Raw genomic sequence first — 25,987 nt, 5'->3', positions numbered from 1 at the left:
GTTACGCTGTTACATTACATTGTTGCGTTACATTTTTGCGTTACATTGTTAAGTTATGTTGTTAAAATACATTACGTTACATCCTTAAGTTACGTTGTTACGGTATATTATGTTACGTTGTTACATTACATTGTTACATTGCGTTGTTACATTACGTTGTTACGTTACATTGTTAAGTTACGTTGTTAAGTTACGTTGCTAAAATATGTTGTTGCGTTACATTATGTTACGTTGTTACATTATGTTCGTTGTTACATTACATTGTTACGATACATTGTTAAGTTACGTTGTTAAAATATGTTTTTGCGTTACATTAAGTTACGTTGTTACATTACATTATGTTACGCTGTTACATTACGTTGTTGCGTTACATGGTTAAGTTACGTTGTTAAAATACTTCGTTATATTACATTGACAAGTTACGTTGTTGTGTTACATTATGTTACGTTGTTACATTATGTTTAGTTGTTACATTACGTTGTTACGATACATTGTTAAGTTATGTTGTTAAAATATGTCGTTGTGTTACATTAAGTTACGTTGTTAGGTTGCGTTGTTAGGTTACATTGTTACGCTATTATTTTTACACAAACATGATGTTTTTTTTCTAACCATAACCAAATAGTCTTGTTACCTAAACGGAACCAATCGTTTCACCAAATGTTAACCCTAATTAATTGTGCGTTTCTCTAAGTGTGATACGATATGATTTGAAACCTATTTATGAAACATACTTTTTGTTCAGAAACATCTACATTCAACGTATCCCGCGGTTTGCACAAACATACAATACCAAAAAAATTTCTGCCGACTGGATTGGGACATCTGGTGTCCACTTGAACAAGGCAATTAACCTGAAAACCTTTTCACTCTGACACTGACAGAGCAGGGGGGCTACTATGGTATGCTTATGTCGATTTGTGTGTGAGCATGTGCTTGGACTTCTCTAATCCTGAAGGGTGTGTGTGTGTGTGTGTGTGTGTGTGTGTGTGTGTGTGTGTGTGTGTGTGTGTGTTGGACAAACAGCCCAAACTTGAGTAAAAACAAGGCCTGGAGCAACAGCCAATCAGATCCAGCCTTTTTCCTGTGTATGCAAATGAGTATGCTAATCAGGTCTAATTACAACCAGCCATGTCAGTCGGTATAGAACAGCACCATGAGAGCCGGTTATTGGATGAAAAGCTCATAACACCTCTCATTTCAATGAAAACCATGTTTGAATTCGAAGCTGATTTGAGTTCATAAACTCATAATGACATATGTAAACCTATTTATTTCTCCTGTATTTAAAAAATCATCATGCTGATGCCTAAACCAAGTTCTGCTGTTCATCCTTGGTATTTTCCTTCGACATGCAAGCTTTTCTTCAAAGGGAAAGGATTAGACAAAGCAGCCTGCTTCCTGCCTCACTCCTCTTGTCTCCAATTAAAAAAGGCTTCCAGTGCAATCACAGCTCATCTCTGAAAGCCGTTAATTATCAAACATAATCTCATTTAGCAGGACAGGCATGGCCTCAGGTAGCTGGAGCTGGACTGGGATTGTTCCTCTGTCCCACTTTGTGCTCTTTCTCACATCATTTTTGTCTGGAACTCGTTTTATTTTTTCTCTACTTTCTGTCTCTCGCTTTCTCTACCACCCTCTCTCCTGTTTTTTTCTGCTGTTGTGTATCTCAGGCTTGCCAAGTTTGTGTCATCTTTTAAATCTCTTTTCAAACTCAATTCACTTGATTATTAACACAAACAATGATTTGGTTGACGCTTGGTCTGTGGCCCTCGGCGTCTGAATTTTTTTAATCAAAACAAATATTTAAACAATCATAGTCATTTGAATATTGCGTTTTTATGTAAATAACCACTATAGATGACAATAACAAAGTACAGTACAGTACTGTGTACAGTACCCTACCATGCTCAAAAAATAGGGTTCCCCCAGAAGCCACGATGTACTTCGAACACTGTAATTTACGATGTATATAATGTTTTTTATGTGAAATATATCAAACATTGAATGACATCATATCTAAAATGTTATTCCTTCATTTAATGCATAGATTTAAAAAGTACCAATGGCACCAATTTATGGTGGAAATCTTTTTTTATGTAAAGGAAATCGCAAAATATATAATGGAGTATAATGCAGTAAGGCACTCATGTATTGCTGTTGTAGCAGACCCTGCAAGGACATAAGGACAGAGTTCACCAAGGCTTGTTGGTGGTGGGTGTCAGCACAAACTGTATAAAACATGGAACTCACATTCTGATACTATTCTGATGCTGTCTCGGTAAGTGTAGACATGTTCCCTTTAAGAGATTGGGTAACCATGGGAACGGCTGCGCCATTTTTGGGATAAAGCCGATGAGACGACAGGCTTTGTTGATGTGTGTTTTGCGCAGCCAAAAGGGAAAAGCTTGCTGGCCTTGTTGATCCCAACACTTCTACACTTTCAAATATTTATTCTCCTGTTGATCAACTTTTCTCATGTGTCTTTTGTCTTTAAATGTGCATGTGGCACCGATTCACTTCAATAATAGCCTATATTCATTCATTTTGATTCTCTTATAAAGCACTGAACTCATAATGTGTTTCACCCACTAAGACTGTTAAAGTGCATCCTAAAAACGAGCCTTGGGTGTCTATCAAATTAAATAAACTTGTAATTCAGAAGAAAGAAACTTACAAAAATAAGGACGAAACAGCCAGAAGGGATATACCTTACTCAGACCCATAAGGCCCAACAACTGCCCACAAACTATCGTCCAATGGCAATGACATCGCTGGTCATGAAGTGCTTTGAACGTCTTGTGAAGAAGTACATTGTATCACAAACACAGCACTGCATGGACCCTCTTCAATTTGCCTATCAAGCCTCTAGAAGAGTAGAAGACACAATCATGACTCTATTGCACTTATTACACACTCACCTCGAGAAACCGAAGACTCGTGCAAAGATTTTATTTGTGGACTTCTCATCCACTTTTAACACTATTCAACTAGTATTTTAGCAGATACAGAACTTACAGAACTTTCTCTTGAAGCTGGCTTGATCTCATGAATTGTTGATTTCCTCAGCTGCAGAATCCAGCAGGTCGGAGTAGGTACGTCACTCTCTGGCAAAATGAACACTTGAACAGGCTTCCCCCAGGGATGTGTTTTATCATCTTTATTGTTTATTCTATACACCAACTCCTTCACAAAGCACTTTCCCTAATAGGCACTTAATTAAGTATGCAGATGATACTGCCTTGGCTAGCCTCCTAAATGATGGGGAGGAGGAGCATTGGCCAGTCCTGGACTACTTTCTAAATTGGTGTGAGAAGTCAAACCTTGACCTAAACACCTCTAAAACAAAGGAAATTTCCATTGATTTTAGAAAACTGCAATCCTCTACCCCTACTTTCATCGACGGGGAGCCAATACAATCTGTAACAGATTACAAACACCTTGGCGTTGTGCTCAACCACAAGTTTAAATGGGACCTGTCGACTGACCTCATAAGCACTAAGACACAACAAAGAATGTACTTTTTAAAGAAATTGCTATAAGTTATCTGCTGATGGTAGTATCCGTCCCGTCTGACAGACACAGAACCCCATTAGGGACTCTGGTCTCTAGGTGAGACAAAGTTTAGGGATGCGGCTGTGTGCTGCTCTTCATCGCAGGTGAAAAAACAAAACTTACTGATTATATATGAAACGTGATTTGTCCCATATTTCCGTGACACAGAACTTAGACAACAGTGGTTATATTTGAATTTTTTTTTTATCAAAATTATTGTTAGGGACAAATCAGTAGTCACTGGATATTGGTAGGGACATGTCCCTACCGTCCCTACCAAATGCAGCCGCTTACTTAAGTATGCTTTGAGGTGGGGGTGACTCCTCCCGTATCTCCTAAACTCTCTTGTTGCTGGATCATCATCTGACTGCCGCTCTACTGTCATCTCAGACTCGTGCCACACAGGTGGAGCATACCTTCCTGTTCTCATTTCATCGGAAGCTGTGGCAGTGTGGTCTGTCCTGACAGGCCTTTAGTGTGTGTGATGGGCTCTCTGTGGTCCAAATGTTCACACAGACTGGCTCTCAGTCACACAGCACAGACATAATGTCTATCACACCAGCCAGATCCCACTCACACTGCTGCTGCTGCAGTGAAAAGATTTCCACTGAAAAAAATGTGAATGTCATCCTGTGCAACAGTAGATGTTCGATTCATCAGACGCGTCACGAAACGCGAGCAGTGAGACGATCAGACAGGTTGGAAACAAACCTAAAGGCTAGACGAATGAGTTTTGGAATTGGAAGAGAAAACAAAGGTGAACCAAAACGCAAACTGTTGTAAACATCCATCACAGTTTACAGACCCACTTCCTGTTTTCTTGTGCAATGAGGGATTATTTGTGACATTTCATGTGCATCACTTTAGGTTTGACCTTCAAATCAAAGTGCTTTAGAAACTGTTGGCTTCTTTCCAACTTGTCTGATCATCTGACTGTTGGTGATGTCACCGTGTTCCCAGATCTCAGCAATTAACTTGATGAGTAAAAAGTTATAATAACTGATAGAAAAACATATACACCGATCAGCCAGAACATTAAGACCACTGACAGGTGAAGTGAATAACATGGATTTTCTTGTTACAATGGCACCTGGCAGTGGGTGGGATATATTAGACAGCAAGTGAACATTTTGAACTTTTGAACTTTGTGTTGGTAGCGGAAAAAATGGGCCAGGGTAAAGATGTGAGCGACTTTGACAAGGGCCAAATAGTGATGGCTAGACGACTGGGTCAGAACATCTCCAGAACTGCAGCTCTTGTGGGATGTTCCCGGTCTGCAGTGGTCAGGACCTACCAAAAGTGGTCCAGGTAAGGAAAACCGGTGAACCGCCGACAGGGTCAGACCCGAGGCTCATTGATGCACGTGGGAAGTGAAGGCTGGCCCGTGTTGTCTGATCCAATAGTAGAGCTACTCGAGCTCACATTGCTGAAAAAGTTCATGCTGGTTCGATTGAAAGGTGTCAGAACACACAGTGAGGAGCAGTTTGTTGAGTATGGGGCTGCGTAGCGCCAGACCGGTCAGGATGCCCATACTGTCCTAATGTTATGGCTGATCGGTGTATATGCACTCTATCTCTGTGCATTGCATATTCTCATACTGTGAACGTTTGCACATTCCTTGGACTTTCATTTTAATTCACATGTATGTCCCGCTATACATGTACATTATCCCTTACAGTCATTGTTGTGTTCTTTTACAACAATGACCTGCTCGCTGTACATTGTCCCGCTTATTACACGGCCACTTACTGAAGAAATCAATATTTTAACACAAAAACGGTCCGCCGGAGTCCGACATCAGAACTGCACCCATAGCAACGGTCTGTTATACATAGCAACAGTCTGCTATAGAGAAATAAAAGACCGCAGAGATTGACCAATCAGAATGGAGTATTCAACACAGCCGTGTAATAATGCACTGTATTGTATATTTTATAGTATTTTTTCATATTTTTATTGGAATTTTTATTGTAAGTTTCTTGATTGTTATACTTACTTTTATCTTTAATTAAACTTTCTCATATGTTTATGTTATGCACCAATACACCAATGCAATGCACAAAGGAAATGATGGAGCTGCTCACAGCTGGAAAAGTACAACCAATTTTGGATGGTGATGAAAAAGCTCCAAGAAGGTGTTAGAAAACAAAATAATAACTATTAAATTTTTTATTTTGTAATTAGTTTACTTGACAGTGACATTCTAAAGTTGCAGTTTGATTGACATATAATGGTGCATGTATCATTTCCTGTTTTTGTCAAACAGTTAAGTATGTGGATTTATTGCAAACTAACTGCAAAAACAGTACACTATAAAGATAAGTTCATACAACAATACTATGTAGTAAGGAATTTGGACGCACTACAATTTAAAAAATCAGCTCCAAAGTTGTTGAAGCAACCCTTTACATAATGCAATGCAGAAATGGCCTAACTTCAAATGAAAATGGAGAAATGGCAGATGTGTCTTGAACTGTGAACAACTACTTTTTTTGCCTTGAAAGGCATCCATTTTTTAAAGTAGAAAAGGATGGAAAAATGTCACTGAGGCAAAATGTTTATTAAAGTAGAGTGAGGTTTTGTATATGGGCACATTTTTTTTATGAATAAAAAGAGACGGTCCTCCACCACCAGTTGATTCAACCAACAGAATAAACACAAACACTGTGTGGTTGGTATATGATAGCCTTTCGTATCCCCTCTAAAAGGTTTTCAGTTTTTTATCAGTGTGTGGGGATGTTTTGCCAAATCACAAAGAAATCGTTGTGAGTCAAATGTTTTATCACATTGCAAGACTACATTTTTGTTACTTTCTTTTCTGGTGTGAAATTGAGGCACAGACACCTTCCCGGAGAAAAAAAAGGCATGTGAAAATGTACCCAAAGTGGTGATGACAGGACCACACACACACACACACCTAGAGTACACACACACACACACACACACACACACACACACACACACACACACAGCTGCTCTCACAATAGCTTGAGAATAGAGCCACCATTAGTGTATACGGGAGTTAAGCAGACCAAGGGACTCCTACGATAACTTAAATAATTCAAAATTCATCAAATAATATTGTATTTCAGGTTGTCCATTACAGACATCACATTACTGATCACTTACTACCAAAGATGAAAACTACAGAGAAGAAGAGGTATGAGCTACAATACTGGATAAATATGGATATTGATGAATTCTAAGTATTCATGAGGGCAAATGCATGATGTAGGCAGTTATGATGAAAACTAATATGACACCCATCTCACGATCTGCAACTAATATTCCAAGACTTCCCAGGCCATATTACCAGAGAAATCCCGGACGAGCCCCCATTTGTTACGTTCCCACCTTTAGGGTCCAGGGGATGGAGGGAGTAACAATAAATTTGTAAACCCAGGAATGAGAGACGCTGGCTGAAGATTTATTGACAGAAATGAAGAGTGTACAAACACCAACTTAAAACTACTTTCTAACAGAAAGCGTGATGTAATTATACAACTCAACAAATAGGGCAATAAACTATCTTAAAGCACTCAAATTAAAGCTACTGCTCAACAGGTGCAGCGAAAAACAACCAGGAAGTACTCAACTTAAAACTACTTCCTAATAATATAGCAATAAACACACTTAATTCACTATAGACCACTGCCGACTCCGACACACCGTTTGGCAGTATCGGGTGGACGGCGGCACCTGAGGAGACAGAGGAGAGGGCAGAAACTGTATTGAGGAGGGGGTGAAGCTGGGGAAGAGCGAGGCACAGCAAGGCCAGGTAGCATAACAAATGCTATGTTACCAGCTAACGCTAGCAATAGCTTGCTAGCTTGGTTTGCATCTGTAATTCATGTTAACTGTGATATTAATTGGGATGCTAAATTTGGCCTGTGAAAAACAGGCTTGTTTGTAATGTACTTACTCGAAAAAATGAAGAGCCGACTCCTTAGAGTCTCCTTTTAGCTTTTGAGTGTAGACATGATACTTGCCAAGTAGTGCTAACATATACATAAAATAATATTACAAGAGCCCAGACTTCTTGGACGGTCTGTTAGCACATTTAATCACACAGAAAGATACATTATTTGTCCAATATTTGCATGAAAGCCTAGCTAGCGGCTAGCCTGTAACATCACCCACCTGTCACTCAAAGCAGCCACGACCTTAATGATGCATAAATTCAACTCGCTTTTGGAACCAACATCAAGTGGCCATTGAGGAGCTGCAGTTTTTGGCACCTCCACATTGGCTTCATTTTTCAGAGCCGGAGGCTGCCGCTTAGTCACAGATTACAAACCACGCTGCTGTGTTTTAGAAGCTAGGATGTAATTGTGTATATTGTTGCAGATAACCACTGGTTTCCTTCCATTTCCATATGATAGGATAATCTATGGCCAGACTCTTGGAACTTGCTTGAGCTGTGCTATCCATCCAATATTAGTGACAGCAAAGAAGAATGGTTCGAAATGTTTTTTTCTTTGGTTTTGTAGCTCTGTCAATCGTTATTATCAATTATGATCACAATGTACTCATCAAGTTCACTGTTGATATCTGAAAGCGTGGAGATAAACAGCCGATTAGACTGTTGTCAGGCTATTAAATAGGCGTTATCGGTTGCTATAAGCACCATAGATGTGGGTCAATAGGGACCTGCTACACCCACTAGTAGGTTTTATCATTTATTCACATGGTAGATCACCAAAAGAAGGTATAAAAGAACATGACAGCGACCTCTAGCGACCATAGTAATTATGAAAGGAGCAGAAGCAGAAGTCAGGCTCTGTAGTACAGACAGCATGAAACTCCACAAGGGGTGAAGGTCGGGCGCGATGGATGGATTTACTTTTGAAATGTAGTTATTTTAAACCAAAACACAATGTTTTCCCTAAACTTATCTAAGTGGTTTTGTTGCCTCAAAACGTGATGTTTCATTCAGTTTAACATGTAAGAACGTGTTGCTTTTAAGTTTCACTTTCACTTTTACAACCTAGTAGGCGCAGTAGACCCCTATTGACCCACATCTATGGTGCTTATAGTGACCAATAACGCCTATTAAATGGCCTGATAACGATCGAATCGGGTGCAATAAACAGGCAGGTTGGAAGCTTAGTTGTATTACCATCATTTTGTAGGAGATAGAGTTGACCACTGTGTGCACACACTTACAGTGGGTCAGAGTTGAGGCAGGAAGTGTGTCTGTCTCTACTAAATAGGTTTATCTAACCTGGGGTACGTCCCAAAGCTCTTAATTTTTGTTTCCTCGCTCCTCGATCCTCGCTTTAACCGGAAGTTGTTCTGGTGCGCCATTTTGAAGACTGTCCCAAAGCCCTTATTTGTGCATCGGGGAGCGAGGATCGAGGATCGAGGATCGAGGACGCTTGCCGGAGGAGCTATGAGCGAGGATACATCAGTATATCCTCCACGGAAGTCTTTTACCGACCGACACGCCCCCTTATTGGATATCAGTTACTGATTGGACGCTGCTGCCGATCAGACTGATCTGATAACTTTACCTCTCAACATCACTGGAGTTTTATACCGGAGTGAAAACAGATCACAGATTAAACGTTTTATAGTTTCATTGTCTTCTGATTTACCATCTAGTTAAAATCTGTGTTAATTGAAGCTCTGAACAGCAGCAGAAGGACCTGCAGTAGCTCTCCTTCACACACCGTCAGTGAAGCAGCCTGACAGTCAGAGGGGCTTATAATACCTGATGAACTAATTCAAAATAGCTTTCTGCATTTTTTTAGAAAGATTTGTCTTTTCATGATCTGTTATTTCCCCCGTTAACTTTTATTAATGAAACTATTAAAGTCAGAGAGAAAAGGAGAGTCTGTCTGTCAGCAACAAACACCTTTTACATCATTTATCCTCATTTCCATTCAGTCACATGAGGCTGATAATTCCTGAACGTCGGGTTTGATATGAGTTATATCATTTACATTTTCCCTTTAGCCTAATAAATAATGTCCAGTGTTCAAAAAACACCACAGTCATATTCTGGGTTATTAAATAATGAACTCACAATCAGAATATCAATAACTACAGACGCTAATAATGAATAAATAGTATAAAGAGCACTTGTCTTTATTAGTATTAGTACAGTTCAGACATAAACAGCTGTTAAAGCTGACAGCTGATCTAGTTGTGGTCAGCTGCTGCTGTCATCAGAAACGGACGTCGCTTCACGTGACGCTTCAGAGGAAACGACCGTCTCATGTCGCTTAAATCGTATTTCCTCGTTTCCTCTCTCCTCGCATGGTTTCCTTGCGTCTCTCCATGCTTCCCTGGTGGGAGGGACTAAGACGCAAGGAAAAGACGCAAGTGAGGGAAACAGGGATGCAATTAAGAGCTTTGGGATGCAGCCCTGGAGGTTTGTTTACAACCTGTCTCCTCATCTGACTGCTCGTGTCAGACATCTTTGTAGTGATGTCATCTCGTTGTCAGATCTCAGCAATGAACTTGGTGAGTGCGATATTATTATAACTGAATATAAATGTAGTTTTCTTTTAAGGAATGATTCATTATTAGTGTAGAGCTTTTAGTGTCCCTAAAATGTATTGCTGTCTTTTCAGGCTTACATTCAGGTGAAAAACAAAAATGAAAGAAAACCATTTATACTCCAAAATTCTGTTTAGCTGAATGCTATTGAAGCTCACAGTAATGTAAAGTGATATTACCTCTATTTTTATTGATTTCATCTTCCTCCAAATACATACTTTTGTCTGCGTTCTCCTAAAACATGTCTGAGGCATTGTAACAATTCCTCACCTATAATACCCACAGCATGCTGTAAACTGACAAATGCAATACAATAATCCTTTTAAAACTCTGATAAATGAACCAGGACAGGTCATTATCTATCCGCATGTTGCTCATCCAGACACCATTTCCCTAAATATCTGCTCAACAGCAGACTGTCATAGAGCTCAAACAACCCTGACTGATCACACACACTCCCATCTGTTGGCTGTTGCTATCTGTACACCATTCACATTGCAATCACTGACACTCAGAAATGTTAAGTGTAACCCCCTTGCACAACATTACAATTATCACTCATGACCTCTAGTAGCCGACATAATTGGCCAGCTGTCACTATCCCTGACAGAGCTTATTAGATTGTCGTGATGGGTGTAGAGGCCATCAGCACAGCTTTAATTAAAGGCCTGATCTGGGTAATTCAATGATGCCTGGCACTCAGGAAATGTAGAACACTTGAGTTTAGAAACAGTCCTGTTACTTGAATTTCACAGGTATGATCCCTGATAATCTGAACCCCTTTCCCACTGGACAAAAGACCCACTAACACCCACTAACATCTGACTTTTGTCTTCAGTGGGAGAGGTCACAATCCGCGTTAATTTCCGGGACAAATGACTCTGCCAATCAAAGCTGGAGTTGATAAATACCGTTACTACTGCAGTGATGGAAACAACACACCCGGATGGAAACGCTAATTTTCACCCCTTTTCCGTGTGATGCTATGTGACGCACATTGAAGTGAATTTAAACTAGAATGGCACTCGGAGAGCGCAGACCTCTTGCAGCTTGCGCCATCATTCAAGTGTATTTTTGTTTATGTTTTTGATCAGCTGAACGTAGCGGAGCATCGTAAAACACTTCATTCAAACTGGACAGAAACTAAATAAAACTCACCTAAACCGTCGTCGTTACTCTTTCCGACAATCACCAAGTGTGCTTTCACTGAGTTTAATGTGAAAAAACGTAGAATCTACAGTTGTCCTCCTCCCGACCCCCGATCTCTCTCTGTCTCTCGCTCTCTGAAAGAAAGAGGCATGTTAATGTGCCATCAACGTGTCATCGCTACACTCCGCATCTGTTATACCCAGAGGTTTTAAAGGTCCCATATTATAAAAAAGTGAGATTTTCATTTTTATTTATTATAAAGCAGGTTTAAGTCCTATATAAATACTGTGAAAATATCGAAACGCTCAATCCAAAGGGAAGTACACACAGCCCGTATTCAGAAACTCTGCATTTGAAACAAGCTGTCAGGATTTCTGTCCATTTCTGATGTCACAAATATACAATATTTAGACCCTTTACACAGATTTAAACGTAAACATTCTAAATGTGTCACAGTTTATTCCTGGTTGCAGTGTATGTGAATGTCATCAGCTGACAGGAAGTACACGTGGACCCAAGCTGTTGCCTAGCAACACAATCCTGTTGCAATTCCATCGCAATTCCGTCGAAATGCGCTAAAACGGAGCGTTAAGGACAGAGGGTAAATACAGGCATATTCAGGCCGACAGTATAAGGAAAATAAAGTTTTTTTTAACAGTACAGCATGTAAACATGTTCTAGTAGAAACACAAAATACAAGTATGAACCTGAAAATGAGCATAATATGAGACCTTTAATGCTCAGGCTGATTGGAACTCTTAAAAAGATTCCTGAATCCGGATCATGATCCTGATCGCCACCAAAATCTAACGGATTTTCGATTGTGCTACACTCCACCCCTCCAAAAATTTCATTCAAATCAATCACAGGCTTTTGGAATAATCCTGCTAACAGACAGACAGAAAAGCAAACCAACAAATCGCTGATCATCAAAACACACTTCATTCAAACTTGTCAGAAGTCTTTCCACTGTTCCAACAATCACCAACTCTGGTTTGAGAATTTGAAAGAGAGACTGAATAAGTAACATATATATATATATATATATAAAAAACAGAAAGGCTACTTGTCTTCTGGCAATGGGAAAGGAGTCTATCGACTATTTTGAGCGGATTATCCTGCTTTTAAAAAACCTGCATATGCATGCTAATTTTGGTGGAAAAAGGGTAAAAGTGACTGTTGCCGAGCAAGATTGTGAAACTCTCCACATACGGTACTGTGTATCATGCCTCTATCTGTCTCTGTCCAGGTAATCGTCCCTGTATCATGCTAACATGCCGTGTCCATCCCGGTGAGTCCAATGCCAGCTGGATGATGAAGGGCACGCTGGAGTTTCTGTGCAGCAGTGACCCGGTGGCCCAGAGTCTGAGGGAGTCCTTCGTCTTCAAGCTCATCCCCATGCTCAACCCAGACGGAGTCATCAACGGCACGTGAGTGGGAGGCATGAACAGTGGAGGATATATAAATTCCAGTTTTTGTTGCTGTTTTTTTCTTGTATGATGAATATGATATAATCTTTCCTCTGATTACTGATTTGCCTGTTTCACATAGTAATGACGGTGATATTTCTGGAAAGTCGTTCATCTCCATAATGGATGCCCACTCCTCAGTCATCAAAGTGTTGAAGTCAGGGTCTTGAAGTAATGATGTATTGAATCTCCATCTCATGGGGGGTCTAATAGATGATTGAATGTTTATATTGAGAGAGACAAGAGCGTGATCGCTAATGGTCAAAGAATTAATTGTGGTTTTGTGGATGTTAGGGGATAATGAATTGCTGACTAAATATAGGTCAATTTGAGAGTAGGATTGGTGAAGGGAGGAAAAATAAGAATATTCTTGTGACGAATGGTCCGTCATTCTCCAACTATCGCCAAGTCCATAATCGTATTGTTAATAATACTAATAATTACAGTATTGAGAATTAACAATATTAAAATATCTGGCAATCATAGTATTTGTTGATGCATTCAGTTGGGGAAAAAGGCATCATTATTGGGACCATATAAACTGGAAAAACAAAGTTCGGAAACTTGTGTTTGGTGGATTATTTCTCTGTTGTTACAATGCTAATATGCATTGTATTTTACAGTGTTGGAAAGCCTGCTTATTTACCTTCGCAATGATGTCCAACTTGTAAGGATCATGCATTTGTGGGATGAGCAGCACAGCTGATTATGTGGGTAGCGCCCAAGAAAAATTTGCCAAAATGCTCCGTCAATGGTAAACAGGGTATTCTCCTGTTGGAATTGACTCTTGTTTTGAGTTGTTTGGTGGATTGGATGATTGAAGTCTCTTTCAGTAACAAGGAACAAACAAGACATATTGGCAATTTTACACTTTATTCATTTAATACACCGTCAGGAGCCTCAGTAGCGGTGGAAGATCCATATGCAGCCACAACAGCCTGGCACCTCCTCCTCATGCTGGTCACCAACCTGGTCACACGTTGCTGTGGGATGGCGTTCCATTACTCAACCAGGATTCGTTGCAGGTCAGCCAACGAGGTTGTGTCGGTCACTCTAACACGTACAGCACGCCCAAGCTGATCCTACAAGTGTTGAATTGGGTTGAGGTCTGTACTCTTGGCAGGCCGTTCCATTCTCTCTACTCCCACATTGTGGAGGTAGTCTGTGATAACCCTGGCTCTGTGGGGGCGAGCGTTGTCATCTTGGAGGATGAAGTTAGGTCCCAGATTGTGGAGATATAGGATCGCCACTGGCTGCAGAATCTCATCCCGATATCTCCCTGCATTGAGATGGCCTTCAATGATGACAATTCTTGTTTTGCCAGTGAGGGAGATGCGGCCCCACACCATGACACTGCCCCCACCAAAAGCTGTTACTCGATCGGTTCAACAATCAGCATAGCGTTCTCCACGTCGTCTCCATACTTTGACCCTGCCATCCGACTTTTGCAGACAGAACCTGAACTCATCACTGAACATGACATTCCCCCACATGTTCAGGTTCCATTGTCTGTTTTGTCGACACCAGCGCAAACGGGCCTGACGGCGAAGGGCAGTCATTGCAGGCTTCCTGGTAGCCTTATGAGAATACACTGTTTACCATTGGCAGAGCATTTTGGCAAATTCTTCTTGGGCGCTACCCACATAATCAGCTGTGCTGCTCATCCCACAAATGCATGATCCTTACAAGTTGGACATCATTGCGAAGGTAAATAAACAGGCTTTCCAACGATGTAAAATACAATGCCAATTAGCATTGTAACAACAGAGAAATAATCCAACAAAACACAAGTTTCTGAACTTTGTTTTTCCAGTATATATACCATATTGGCAAATGTGAGTTTTGTGTTATTTTGTTTTCTGTACAATTCGTCAACCACCAGGATTGCTCGTTTGTTGTTTGTCATGTTCTGCTTCAGGATGGGGAACGGCAATTTTCGTCTTTCATTTATTTCACGGGGATATTGATCATTGAATCCGTAAGTTGTGCAGTTGTCAGTTCTTTTCCTTTGCTTTTGATCAGTGTCTCTTGTTGAAAGTGTTTGAATTTGGCAATGATGGGTTGGGGTCTTTTCCTTGGTTTGTACACCGAGACGATGAACTCTGTGAACAGTGATATCTGTAACGATGTTTGGCGGTATTTTCAGATGAGTTGTCATAAGTGTTTGACAAGTGATTCTGGTTTGTCTTGTGTTTTTTTCGGAGATGCCTGAGAAGATGAGACTGTCCCTCATGCTATAGTTTTTAAAAAATAGAGTGTTTGAGTTGTTTGGTTTCTTCAGTGACTGTTAGCATTTGTTTGTTGAGTGATTTGACAGAGGACTGCAATTCCTGGTTTGATTTCAGTAATGCAAATTCCAAAGTCTTTTATTTCTTAATGTAATGGAATGAGTTGGTCAAATTTTTTGTAAATGCTGGAGAGGACACTGACTATCAATTTTCATGGTTTCCAAGTCATCTCTATGGGTGTATGAGTCCTTTTTCTTTCGTTTATTTGGGTTGCTGGAGCCGTGCTGTGGGGTGCCGATGTTGGGTTCCATAATATGTCTGAAATATTGATCGGTGAATGCTTCAAGGTCTGTTATTTCTTCCACTTATGGTATTGATCTGATCCGCGTTTATGGTAGTAGATGGTTTGTATGTGTTTCCCAGTTGAATGTTTTGTGGAGTTTACAAAAAGTTTGTTGCTAGTGACATGGTGTCGCTATGTTGGATCTCGCCTCTGTGAGCAGGTCTCGCGATCAGAGTGTCGCCATCCTGATCAGAGCCTGTTAGACCTGCTTCTTCTCGTGTGTTCTTTGTTTTGTTTTAAAGGAACAATATGTAAGACTGACAGCTAGCGTTTAAAATGGGTAACAGCAGTCCTAATTTTATATCACTGGAGCCGTTGCCTGTCCACTCCTCGGGTGTGACTGATAGCAGCTAGCGCACGTTTTCGCACTTTAAGGGTCTAGACACAAGCGTGTTAGCCTCTGGCCACCAGCAGTCACTTCACCGGCTGTGTGTCTCAAATACTCGCTGCCTTGATAACCAGCTGCACACGGACCACAGAGAGATGTGCCGAGTTCTTTTCAGGTCGGGTAGAATCTAACAGTAACGTTATCTCTGTTGATCCAGTCCGTTAGCTTGCTTCCACGGCTGCAGAAGGTTGTATTTGCGTTCCAATTTGTTTCATATATGTCAACGGGGCGTCCGAAATGGTCAGGTGGACGGGATCACACCAGTCAAAAACAAAAAACAGGACGTTCCAGACCGGAATGGCCATTTCAAAGGAGAAAATACTGGCTGTAGCATTGTTGTTGGAGAAGCCGGTATTCAATTCATCATGTTTCCTCAATCTCTGATGAACATACTGTATCATGGTCATTGGTAGAAGATACTATACTAGTGGTTATTTTGTAATAATATAGGCAAATCAAACTTCTTTGAGCAGTCCCTCTTCATGCTGTGATCTTGATTTGACATCACGTTTCAGCTGCAGATAAAAAGCTCTGTCCCTTATGACCTGAATATCCTGATTTATATCAGTCTGTCTCTATCCGTGAACATTCCTTTAGCTTGCTCTCTGTCTGTGTGTGTGTGTGTGTGTGTGTGTGTGTGTGTGTGTGCGTGCGTGCGTGCGTGCGTTGTGTGTGATGTAAGTCTTGCAACACAACTCTGACATTTCACAGGAATTAAGTTGGACACTGCAGGGATTTACTCATCGTGCCGTCAGCCTTATCCCCATCTCTCTTTTTCTCTTCGGACTTTCTCTCTTTCTTCCTCTCTTGGGTCAATTCTCTGAGCTTGAAATTGGTGTGAAACTGAAACAATATTGCCAACGAATCAACACATAGTTTTTTTTTTTTTTTTACTTGAAATCCCCTCCCCTGTGGTTGTGTGTTGTGTGTGTGTGTGTGTGTATTGTGGGCATATGAACCATTTGAAAAGCGCAGAACAAGAGGTTCTCTCATCAATATTAGATGAAGATATGGTTATTTTTTCTTTTGCTTTGATTCGTTTTCTCATGTTGTGTGCCAAATATGGTTTGATTAGCAGGAGAAAATGTCTTTAGGCCACATTTGTGTGTTTCACAAGTGTCTCCTGCTTGTCTCATATTGTGAAATTATGTCGGAGAATATATAAAAAAAGAACCCTGGAATCTTGCCACTTAATTAAAGCTGCAGTAACAGTTTTCTTGTCCCACTTGACGGCCAACAAGCAGAAAACACAACACTGACGTATTATGACCTAATTTAAGTTGATAAGATGAACAAGCAGTTGCTTATTTATACATCCACAGACACAGAGCAACACTATCATTCATTTGGAGTCGTGTTTGTGTCCACCTAATGAATGGAAGTCAAATATGTTCTCTCTTTGGGCACTTGTTTGGTCTCCACCACCTCCTGAGGAAATATCTGTCTCTTTAGCTGCTTAATGCTCCACTACGTTCACCGGCTAGTCTCTGACTGTGTCTGTCTGCTGGTTGCTGTGAGCAGGTAGTGTCCAGAGCTTTCTAACTGCAACGAGCTGCCTGCTGCAGGAGACCAGCTTGACTGAGAGCAGAGTCTGTGGGCTGAAACTAAACAATGAGCCGAAAGAGGCTTTCACAGCCAACATCTAGTCTGTTTTAATCAAACTCTGGTGTGGTTCATTTGGGCAGTTGTGAACGCAGTCATCATACTCTGGTGCGGACTAAACAACTATCCGAGACCGCATGGCAAGTCTCCAAGTGTGAAGGTGAACTCTTGTGTGGTTCAATTGCAATGAAAACACAATTCGACCCAATTGCAGGAGTAACCCAAACTCACGGGATTACGGCTACCTGCCTGGGCATTTGTTGAGATGGACACAGGTAAATTACATGTTTACTTCTGCAGAAGGTCAGATATTCTCTGAAATAATTGATAAGTAGCAGATTTACCAGAAAAAAAATCACAAATTTGCAAGAATGAATTTACTCGAAAAAACTTGGAAAAAATAGGAGTACAAAACTGTTGGTATATGAAAAATAGTGCGTTTTTTTGGAATAACATCGTGTCACTTTCCAATGTTGGATCAACCCTCATTACAACCATATGCCCTCCATTATTGCAGAGTGAAAAATATATCTCCATCCATCAATTCTCATGGGTTTATTCAGTTCCGGGTGGGTCGCGGGGGCCGCAGACTAAGCAGGGTATTCCAGACGTCCTCTCCCCAGCAAACTCTAAGGACGTAATTCGCTATAATCTGTGGTTCAACAAAAGCACTTATGTGCCTTTTCTGTGTTAACGTCTCCTCAAACTGTTGGTTTTTAGTGTTAGCTGTGCTGAAATAAGACACACACCTTTGTGAAATCAAATTGGGTTATTTTCTGTAACTTCTACGATGATAGTATTTACTTATGTTCACGAAAGAACATGAAAGAAAACGTGTACATGTATCTTCAGGACCTTTGCCTCGCTCAGAGGCCATCCTTACCACAATGACACTACGTTAGGGAGCAACAAAATTCAGATGGTGGCTGGCGTTTGCCACCCTTTTGCACTCTTGTAGTTTTTTTTCTCATAAATTTATGACTTCCTAATCCAGCAAATTTGTGAGTTTTTTCTTGTAAATTTGCCAATTTAATCTCAGAGAATATCCAAGGTTTTCTCTCTTAATTTATGTCGTTAGTCTCAGAATTAGGAGTTTTTCTCGAATATTATCTCCTCCCCTAGCTCCATAATTTTATTTTATTTTTTTAACCTACACTGGCCCTAATATGCCATCGTACAGCGGCAACAAGACCAGAGCAGCTGTCCTGAACACAGCCATAAAGTCATAAAGTCATCACGCATGCACCTGTAAAGCATCATCAGTTGTTATATCTCAACAACTGATGATTTCCCTCAAACAATATTGGGGCCAAAAAAAGGAATGTGTTTCTTTGCCCACAATAAACAAAAGAAAGACCCTTTACCTGTGAGTGCCGGTGATTTGTTTCTTCTGTACTTGCCACTATCCCCACTCCAATGCTGTTCAGATTCAGAGCCGTGCTCGCTGCTACTCTCTACTATGTTCATTTCTCAATAAGCTTGTGATTGTGAGCAGACACAGATGTCTGTTGAGTTTACAGTCATTTCTCTCTAAAGCTCCCACAGTAGTTCAGTAGTCATGTTCATTCCCTCATTTTGCACTAGTTAACATGACATTCATCTTCACCTGCGTTCGTATTTCTGTCAGCATTATTCAAGAAAATGCAACATAAGCCAACAAATGAATATATAGTACATGCTTTATTTCCAGTCCTATGTATTTATTTACATCTATAACGGTAGATGAGAATGTCACAGTTCACTGATGAAGCCCACACAAACTCGCAACGCTGGGTAAACATACAGTTATTCGAACACTAGCTGTTGAAATGACAAATTAATGTGAGCTGTAGGTTGTGTTAAAGCTTACAGAATCAAATATTATCTGGCAGCAGATTCCCAATGACATTCATTGTGTACACACACACACACACACACACACGCCACACACAACACACACACACGACTGAGGGCAGGCGCTGCAGTGCCGGGCAAGGGGGAGCAAAATGCTGAGAAAAATACAGTTTACAAAGACTGTTTAACTGTGTTAGATCCTGTGTTTCTCTGTGTGTGCTGCCCTGGGACAGAGCTGAGGGCTGGGAGGCTACAGCGCAGGGCGAGAGACCTAGATAAAGAGAGGGAGAGAGGGAGAGAGAGAGGGGGTGAAAGAGAATAGAGCAAGACAGAGGAGGGAAACTGAGTATAAAAAAAAGAAGGATGGAAGGGAGGCACAGACACTCGGCTCGAGACAGGAAGATAGACTGAAGAAATTGCTCTGAACTCGGTCTCAGGAGTAAATCAATAATGTCTTAAAGTGGCAGTAGGACTATATTTTTTGTCATCATGGGGCATAAATTCCATATAACCTTTCAGCATATTGTAATTCAAGTGTTCTGAGAGAAAAACTAGACTTCTGAACCTCCTCATGGCTCTGTTTTCAGGCTTTAGAAAAATCTAGCACGTGACCGGAGACTTTGACCAATCACAGGTCATTTCAGAGAGAGAAAGCGTTCCTATTGGCTGTGCTCCGGTCATGTGATCAGAACTTGTGCGTTCCTTCACCAGACACAAACTCTCATTTTACAGCTAAACCGTGCACTACAAGATGATTCTGAAACATTTGAGGAGAGAAATAGACATTACAGTAACATAGTATTGTTTCATATTTGATCCAGCGCTGCCTAGTTTGACCGTTTGGTCGGAGTTCACGAGTGATTGACAGCCGGCTCTCATAGACAGCAGATGGACAGCAGACCTCAGATCATCTCTTACTGCTTGTTTTCCTCCGGGTCTGTGAAATCTTGCAGATGCCGTATAGGAGCACCGGAGGACACAGAGGGACATGATTTTTTTCAGGTTACCTGTTTCATGTACTACTGTCACCATATAGTGACCATTAATAAGAATAACTTTTTTTAATCATATTTGCTCCAATCTCACCTACTTCAGCTTTAAAGCCCACGTTTGGAGAATGTTTCCTATTGGACAATTTATCCATGAAGTCAGTATTTCCCAGCTGGTTTAGCCCTACTGTAAGTCCATATGAAAAGAAATGACAAGAAATATAAACAAAGGGCAGTCAAGGTGGCTGAAAATGAAACATGAAAAGTATTAATCCATTATGACAGCCTTATTCTGTCTTTGCATCATACCAGTTAATATGTGGGAATAATAACAACAGTAACAGCTGTTTTGTAGAAAGCGGGTCTGAGCAGGTGAGTTGACCCAAAGCAAGTGAAATGGAACCACTTTTATACAGTACATCAAAGCAGTGATGAGTCGGTATGTAAATAGTCGTGATCAACGGGTAAGGTAAGACAGTGGTCAGAGTGAATGCAATGATATGCCAATATTAAATCAATCTGATGCTTTTAAGGCACACAAATTGCATTGCCAATGAATGTTAGGTTGGAAAAATACAACATTTACCCAATTTACGTTATAAACCACGCCCACTTCCGGTCTTCTATCCAAATACAGAGACATATTATTTTGTTGGTTAAATACAGATTCCTATAGTTAATAACGTGCCCGTACACCTCCAACTGCCACTTCTTTGTCAGTGGGATGAATATGACACTCGCTACTGAGCAGACCACAGTATGATAATTGTTTTTAGGTCAGCATCTACAGCCTTTAGCTTCTTAAGACATCTCCGTATTGGCTTCAGTCTGCAGCCGTGATGATAATGAACTTTCAATATCACCGCATTCATTATTCTCATGTGACCATAAGAACTAAACTGCAGGTGCACATCCTCCAAATTGCAGATAAACCACTCTAATGTCCATAAAGCTGGACTGACCTATCTGTAGGATTACCACTCAGTTTCAGTACCAAATGTCACGATTTCCTTTGCTCTAGAGCTATCTGTTATTTTTTCCACTATCCTCTATATTCAAACCAAAAGTGAAGAGCATTACCAAACACAAACCCTGCTCTGTCATTCATTAAAAAATGAGTCGGTAACATCGCAGATGTTGTAGTTCTGGAGGTTGTTCACGCTCACTGACTAATTCACTGGAACGTCCCTGCCAAAACAAGGGAGCAATTGTAAAATTGGGAAAAGTAAAAAAACTGAATTTTGTTTTGCTTTCAGGACTCTTTATTTTATTGTGTGAGAGCCCGGTTATTCATCTCTCGTGTGGGGAGTCATTCATTTAACTTCACACACCTCGTTTGAATAGTTTTACAGCTGATTTGCTTTGATCGATGATTACATTCAGCTCAGCTCAGTTAAGCTTACCGACTGACAACACACTTCTGTGATGATGCACTACCAAATGAGATAATTGCATTCAGGTTAAAACACACACCCACACACACACACAATATACATATACACAAGTACACGTACCCAACAAATGTGTGCACACATCCTTTACACACACTTTCTTGTTGTGTACTGTGAGCAAACTGTGTGGCTCTGGATGTGAGCTGTAAGAATTGAGACTTTATGCTGTTAATGTGACACAAAACCTCCCTCCTCAGAGAGAAGATAGCTTTGGCAGGCCGATACATTACACACACACACACACACACACACAAAATTTAAATGCAAGCAGGATGCTGTTTCACATGAAAAGTCAGACTCTCTGAGGAGGAAGATTGGGGATGGTCTGTCACGCTTCACACACACACACACACACACATCCACGCACGCACACACAGGTGTCCACCCTTCTGAAATACATTTATCACTGTCACTTACACTGTAGTGGAGCATTACAATCTTGCCCAGGGATCCTATTATGAAAGGGGGACTCAAACCCTGGTCTCCCCATTGGTCTCTTGTACGGCAGTCTTAGCTCTGTTTAGCAGCTAATTGTCTCCGCATGGGTGATGATTATTATCAGAGATTATTTTCTTGTGTTATGCGACATACTATTAAGGACAATGTTGCTCAGTACACCATCATCAGGGAAAAAAAGGTAGTTGTTCTGGGATTTGATGAGTGCCTTCATGTTCGTCCCCCAAGGGGATGAACCCCATTGATTTCAATGACTCAATAAACTCTCCTCAAGCTCCATCCTTGGGATGTTTTTTTAGTCCTATTAGCATTAAAGCAGCAGTGCATAGAATTGGGGCAAATGTGTTATTTTTATAAAACAGTCCTCCGGTGCTCTTAATGGCATCCTTAAGATTTCACAGACTGGTGGAAACAATCGATCAGAGCTGAGCTGGAGCCTTGCCATCTCTGAGCAGCTGTCAAACACTTGCAAACTCCAATCAAACGAATATGAATTCAAATAGAATCAAAATAGAATATGAATCATATTATGTTACTGTAATGCCTATTTATCGCCTCAAATGTTTTCAGAAAACATTTTTTATTGTACTGATTAGCTGTAAAATGAGAACATTTTGTGACCCGGCAGCCATGTTGAGAAGAGTCAAAGAAATACCAAGTACCGCCCGCCAGCCAGAGCACAGCCAATAGGAACGCTCTCTCTCCTCTGAAATGACCTTTGATTCGCCAAAGTCTCTCGCCACGAAAAAAGCATGAACAAAGTACCCAGTATAAATTTGGGATTATTACTATTATTTACAAATGAGCACATGGTTGTTAACATTTTCTGTCTAAATAAATACAAATGACATTAATACTGAAATGACATGACCATTATTAAAGGCTACTCTATGTAGAAAGAAAGGACTGGCAGCAGCATCAGCGCTGCAGCAGAAACGCTGCCAGTGTGGACACCACACGCGTGAGAGACGCATCAGTTCAGCAAGGCCACGCACTGCTCATGCGGGTGTTGTGTCCCGGCCGTAGGATTATGATAAACTGCATCATCTCTAATCTGATACCTCAAAATACTCATTTGATTCACACAACTGATTTCCGGTTTAACACCAACAATTGTCACAAATTGCAACACTACTTTTTAGAAGGCCTCATTAATTAGAGCGAAAGCTTCTAATGAGACTGATTGGTCTCACAGACAAATGCATAACACATACAGTATGCATTAATGCATCAACATGAGGGAACACTGTCAACCAATTACAAATGCATTTGTATAACATATCTGCATTGTTTGTATAAATATGAAATATTATGAATTCATTATTAATATATGTAAATATAACAAAAAAATATTATCATGTGAAAGTGCTTATATGTGGTGTATTCATTTTGCTATATATATATAGCCATCATCTTCCTTGAGTGAAATAGTGGACTAACTTTAATATATTTTAACAATTCATATAAAAAAACAATAACAAAAAGATTAAAAATAAATAGGCCTAAATCCTATTCTATTCTGTTGTATGTCATGTTTGTACTGATTTAGTACTGATTTTACTGATTAGTACTGATTTTATCTTTAGGGACTATTACTGAAGTTTTTTCTCCATCATATCAACCAGCAGACATTGATGCAAAGCTGCACTCTCACACAGCACCAATACCCACTGGTTGTTAAACTTATAACTAGTTATTAGACTTATGATAATCAGTCGTATGCATAACTAATAATGGAATTAGGTCTTATATATATTGACTGCATGTTTCCTGTTTACTTTACTTTGCACAGCATTTGCTTCTCTGCTATTGGAAGCTTCCAGTTGACAGGTAAAATAAATGTTGTTTTCTGTGTGTTAGCTGGAGGGTGTTGCAGCTGTTTAACATACCTGCTGTCAGCTTATTTGGATTTGTAGCAAACCAACAGTCCAGAAAAGCTGGTGACGCACCCGAACTCTGAAAAACTAAGTTTTATTATAATATGTTTTAGGATGTTGGATTTGGTGTCAGCTCCCACAGTCAGTCAAATGGAACCTAACCTTCCATTTATTTTCATGCTAGCTATCTCTTTAGTCAGACAAGTCACACACACACACGCCACGCAAACACACTAACATAACTAAGACCATAATACTGTGAGGCTGGATAGGTCGAGGAGAAGCACTTGCAGTAATGTCCTGCCTGTCTCTTCTGCTGTGCGTCTCCTCAGGAATCGCTGTGATCTGACGGGGAGGATCTGAATCGCCAGTGGTTTAAACCAGACCCTGTCCTCAGTCCGACCAATCTACCATGCCAAGGGCTTCCTCTACTACCTCAACAGTATAGGACGGACTCCACTGGTGAGATACAACATGCTCTTCGGTGTTTCCCTCAGGATTAGATTCTACTTGTGGCAGTAGCTGACCATGGAGGGCGGGGCAAACTTTTTGGAGGTGGTCCCTGCCAGGGGTCCATCCGGAACAGCTGAGGCAGTGAGGCCCGAGGCTCTCCATTCCGCCATTCTCTTCTATGCCGTAAACCTGTTAGCTTGATGTTACTTGTCTTGAGTTCTCGCTGGTTTTGCTTTGAAATCTCTTAGTTACCATGCCCCCTTTGAGACTTTGAAATACCTGCACGGAGGTCATCTTTAAAGATGGATTTATACTACACTGCTATATATACAACTAGAAATTAGTTCAGATGTCCCTTTCAATGTAAGTCAAAGCACTACTAGTGGTATCATCACAGCAAGTTAGGCTACTATGTGGATGCTGGAGTCAGGACATGATTAGCCTAGCTTAGCATAAAGACTGGAAGCAGGGGGAAGCAGCTAGCCCTTTGTCCGAAGTTCAGAAATACACCTATCAACATCTCTAAAGGGCAACAATTAACCCGTATCTAGTTTGTCACCGGCCGCGACAGCATGTTGCATGCATAGAGTCCTTTCAAAATAAACTTCACAGGAGTTTAGGTTTAGGCAACACAGTCACTTAGTTGGGTTTAGGAAACGGTCATGGTTGACGCTAACTTCAGTGACTAGCAACTTCACATGACTAACAACTGACGTGACAAAATAAGTCAACGTTACTTTTAATTTCACAAAGCCTGTGTTGTTTGACCCAGCTAGCTTCAGCCTGCCCTTAGTTGACTCTCACGCTATTAATACTTACAGTGCCTCACTTGCTCTGACCATTGGATATTGCCGCAAAGGGGGGTTTATATTGGAGTTAGGTGAAAGCCCTGTATCAATGTCGAGGGTTTGGACGGAGACCCGGCTGTGCAAGCTTGTCACCTTTGGTGAAATTTGCCGTCTTTACATCAAAATAGGTAATCCACGTGAATTGCATAGATCTGCAAAAAATATATTTTTTTTAATATATTTCTTATCCAAGTTACTGCGCGTAGGCATAGGCATTTTCTGTCAACTTCAACTTTTGTCATTTTTTTTTTTTCCTCTGATGGCAAAGGCATGACTCGTCCCACTCTGCTTCTGATTGGTTCACCCTGATATTCTCACCCTAAACAATCTCACTGGTCATGCCTTAACCCAAACCATTCCAACCAACAAAGGGCCATCCTGTTTCATCACAGTGATGCACAGGCTGACATCTTCCCGTCTGCTCTGTCTCGACTCTGCTACTGCTGGATAGATCGCCTGTGTCGCAAACTCAAAATAACTTTAGGCAGCTAGCTACACCTCCAGGCAGCGTGGACCACATTCATGGTAATCAACCTGTTCTCAAGTAATTTGTGCGCGTTATATCACTGGCAGGCTGTATGTGTCACTTGAACAGAGCTTGCTACAGATAATGTAGCATGCATAATGGAAGGCACTTGGGTGCAAATGTTGTCAAAAATGTTGACACCTTTTGGGCCATCACCGGTTTGCAAGCCCTGAGCACAGAACCACTGGCGGAGGGATACACTGTTGTTCATCATGAAATAGTTCCAGAACCTAATTGTCCTTATAAATTATTTGTAGTTCTTATGTTTCTGTTTGTGAATGGTTTAAACAACACGTTAGTCATTGAGCTTTAGAGG

At 40.7% G+C, this 25,987-nt stretch overlaps 1 protein-coding gene across 1 annotated transcript in view; it reads left to right on the top strand.

Moving 5' to 3' along the window:
- The window catches only part of LOC119487018 (cytosolic carboxypeptidase 4), a 167,487-nt gene that overhangs the window by 113,527 nt on the left and 27,973 nt on the right, over positions 1–25,987 (top strand). The window contains 4 exon segments of the mRNA XM_037767639.1: positions 12,458–12,638; positions 24,177–24,190; positions 24,193–24,248; positions 24,250–24,306. Of these exon segments, the coding sequence (XP_037623567.1) occupies positions 12,458–12,638; positions 24,177–24,190; positions 24,193–24,248; positions 24,250–24,306 (308 nt within the window).

The sequence above is a fragment of the Sebastes umbrosus genome, chromosome 4 (assembly GCF_015220745.1).
Source record: "Sebastes umbrosus isolate fSebUmb1 chromosome 4, fSebUmb1.pri, whole genome shotgun sequence".
Classification (NCBI taxonomy): Eukaryota; Metazoa; Chordata; class Actinopteri; order Perciformes; family Sebastidae; genus Sebastes; species Sebastes umbrosus.
The sequence above is the reverse complement of the archived record's forward strand: the minus strand, read 5'-3'. Positions and strand labels throughout refer to the sequence as shown.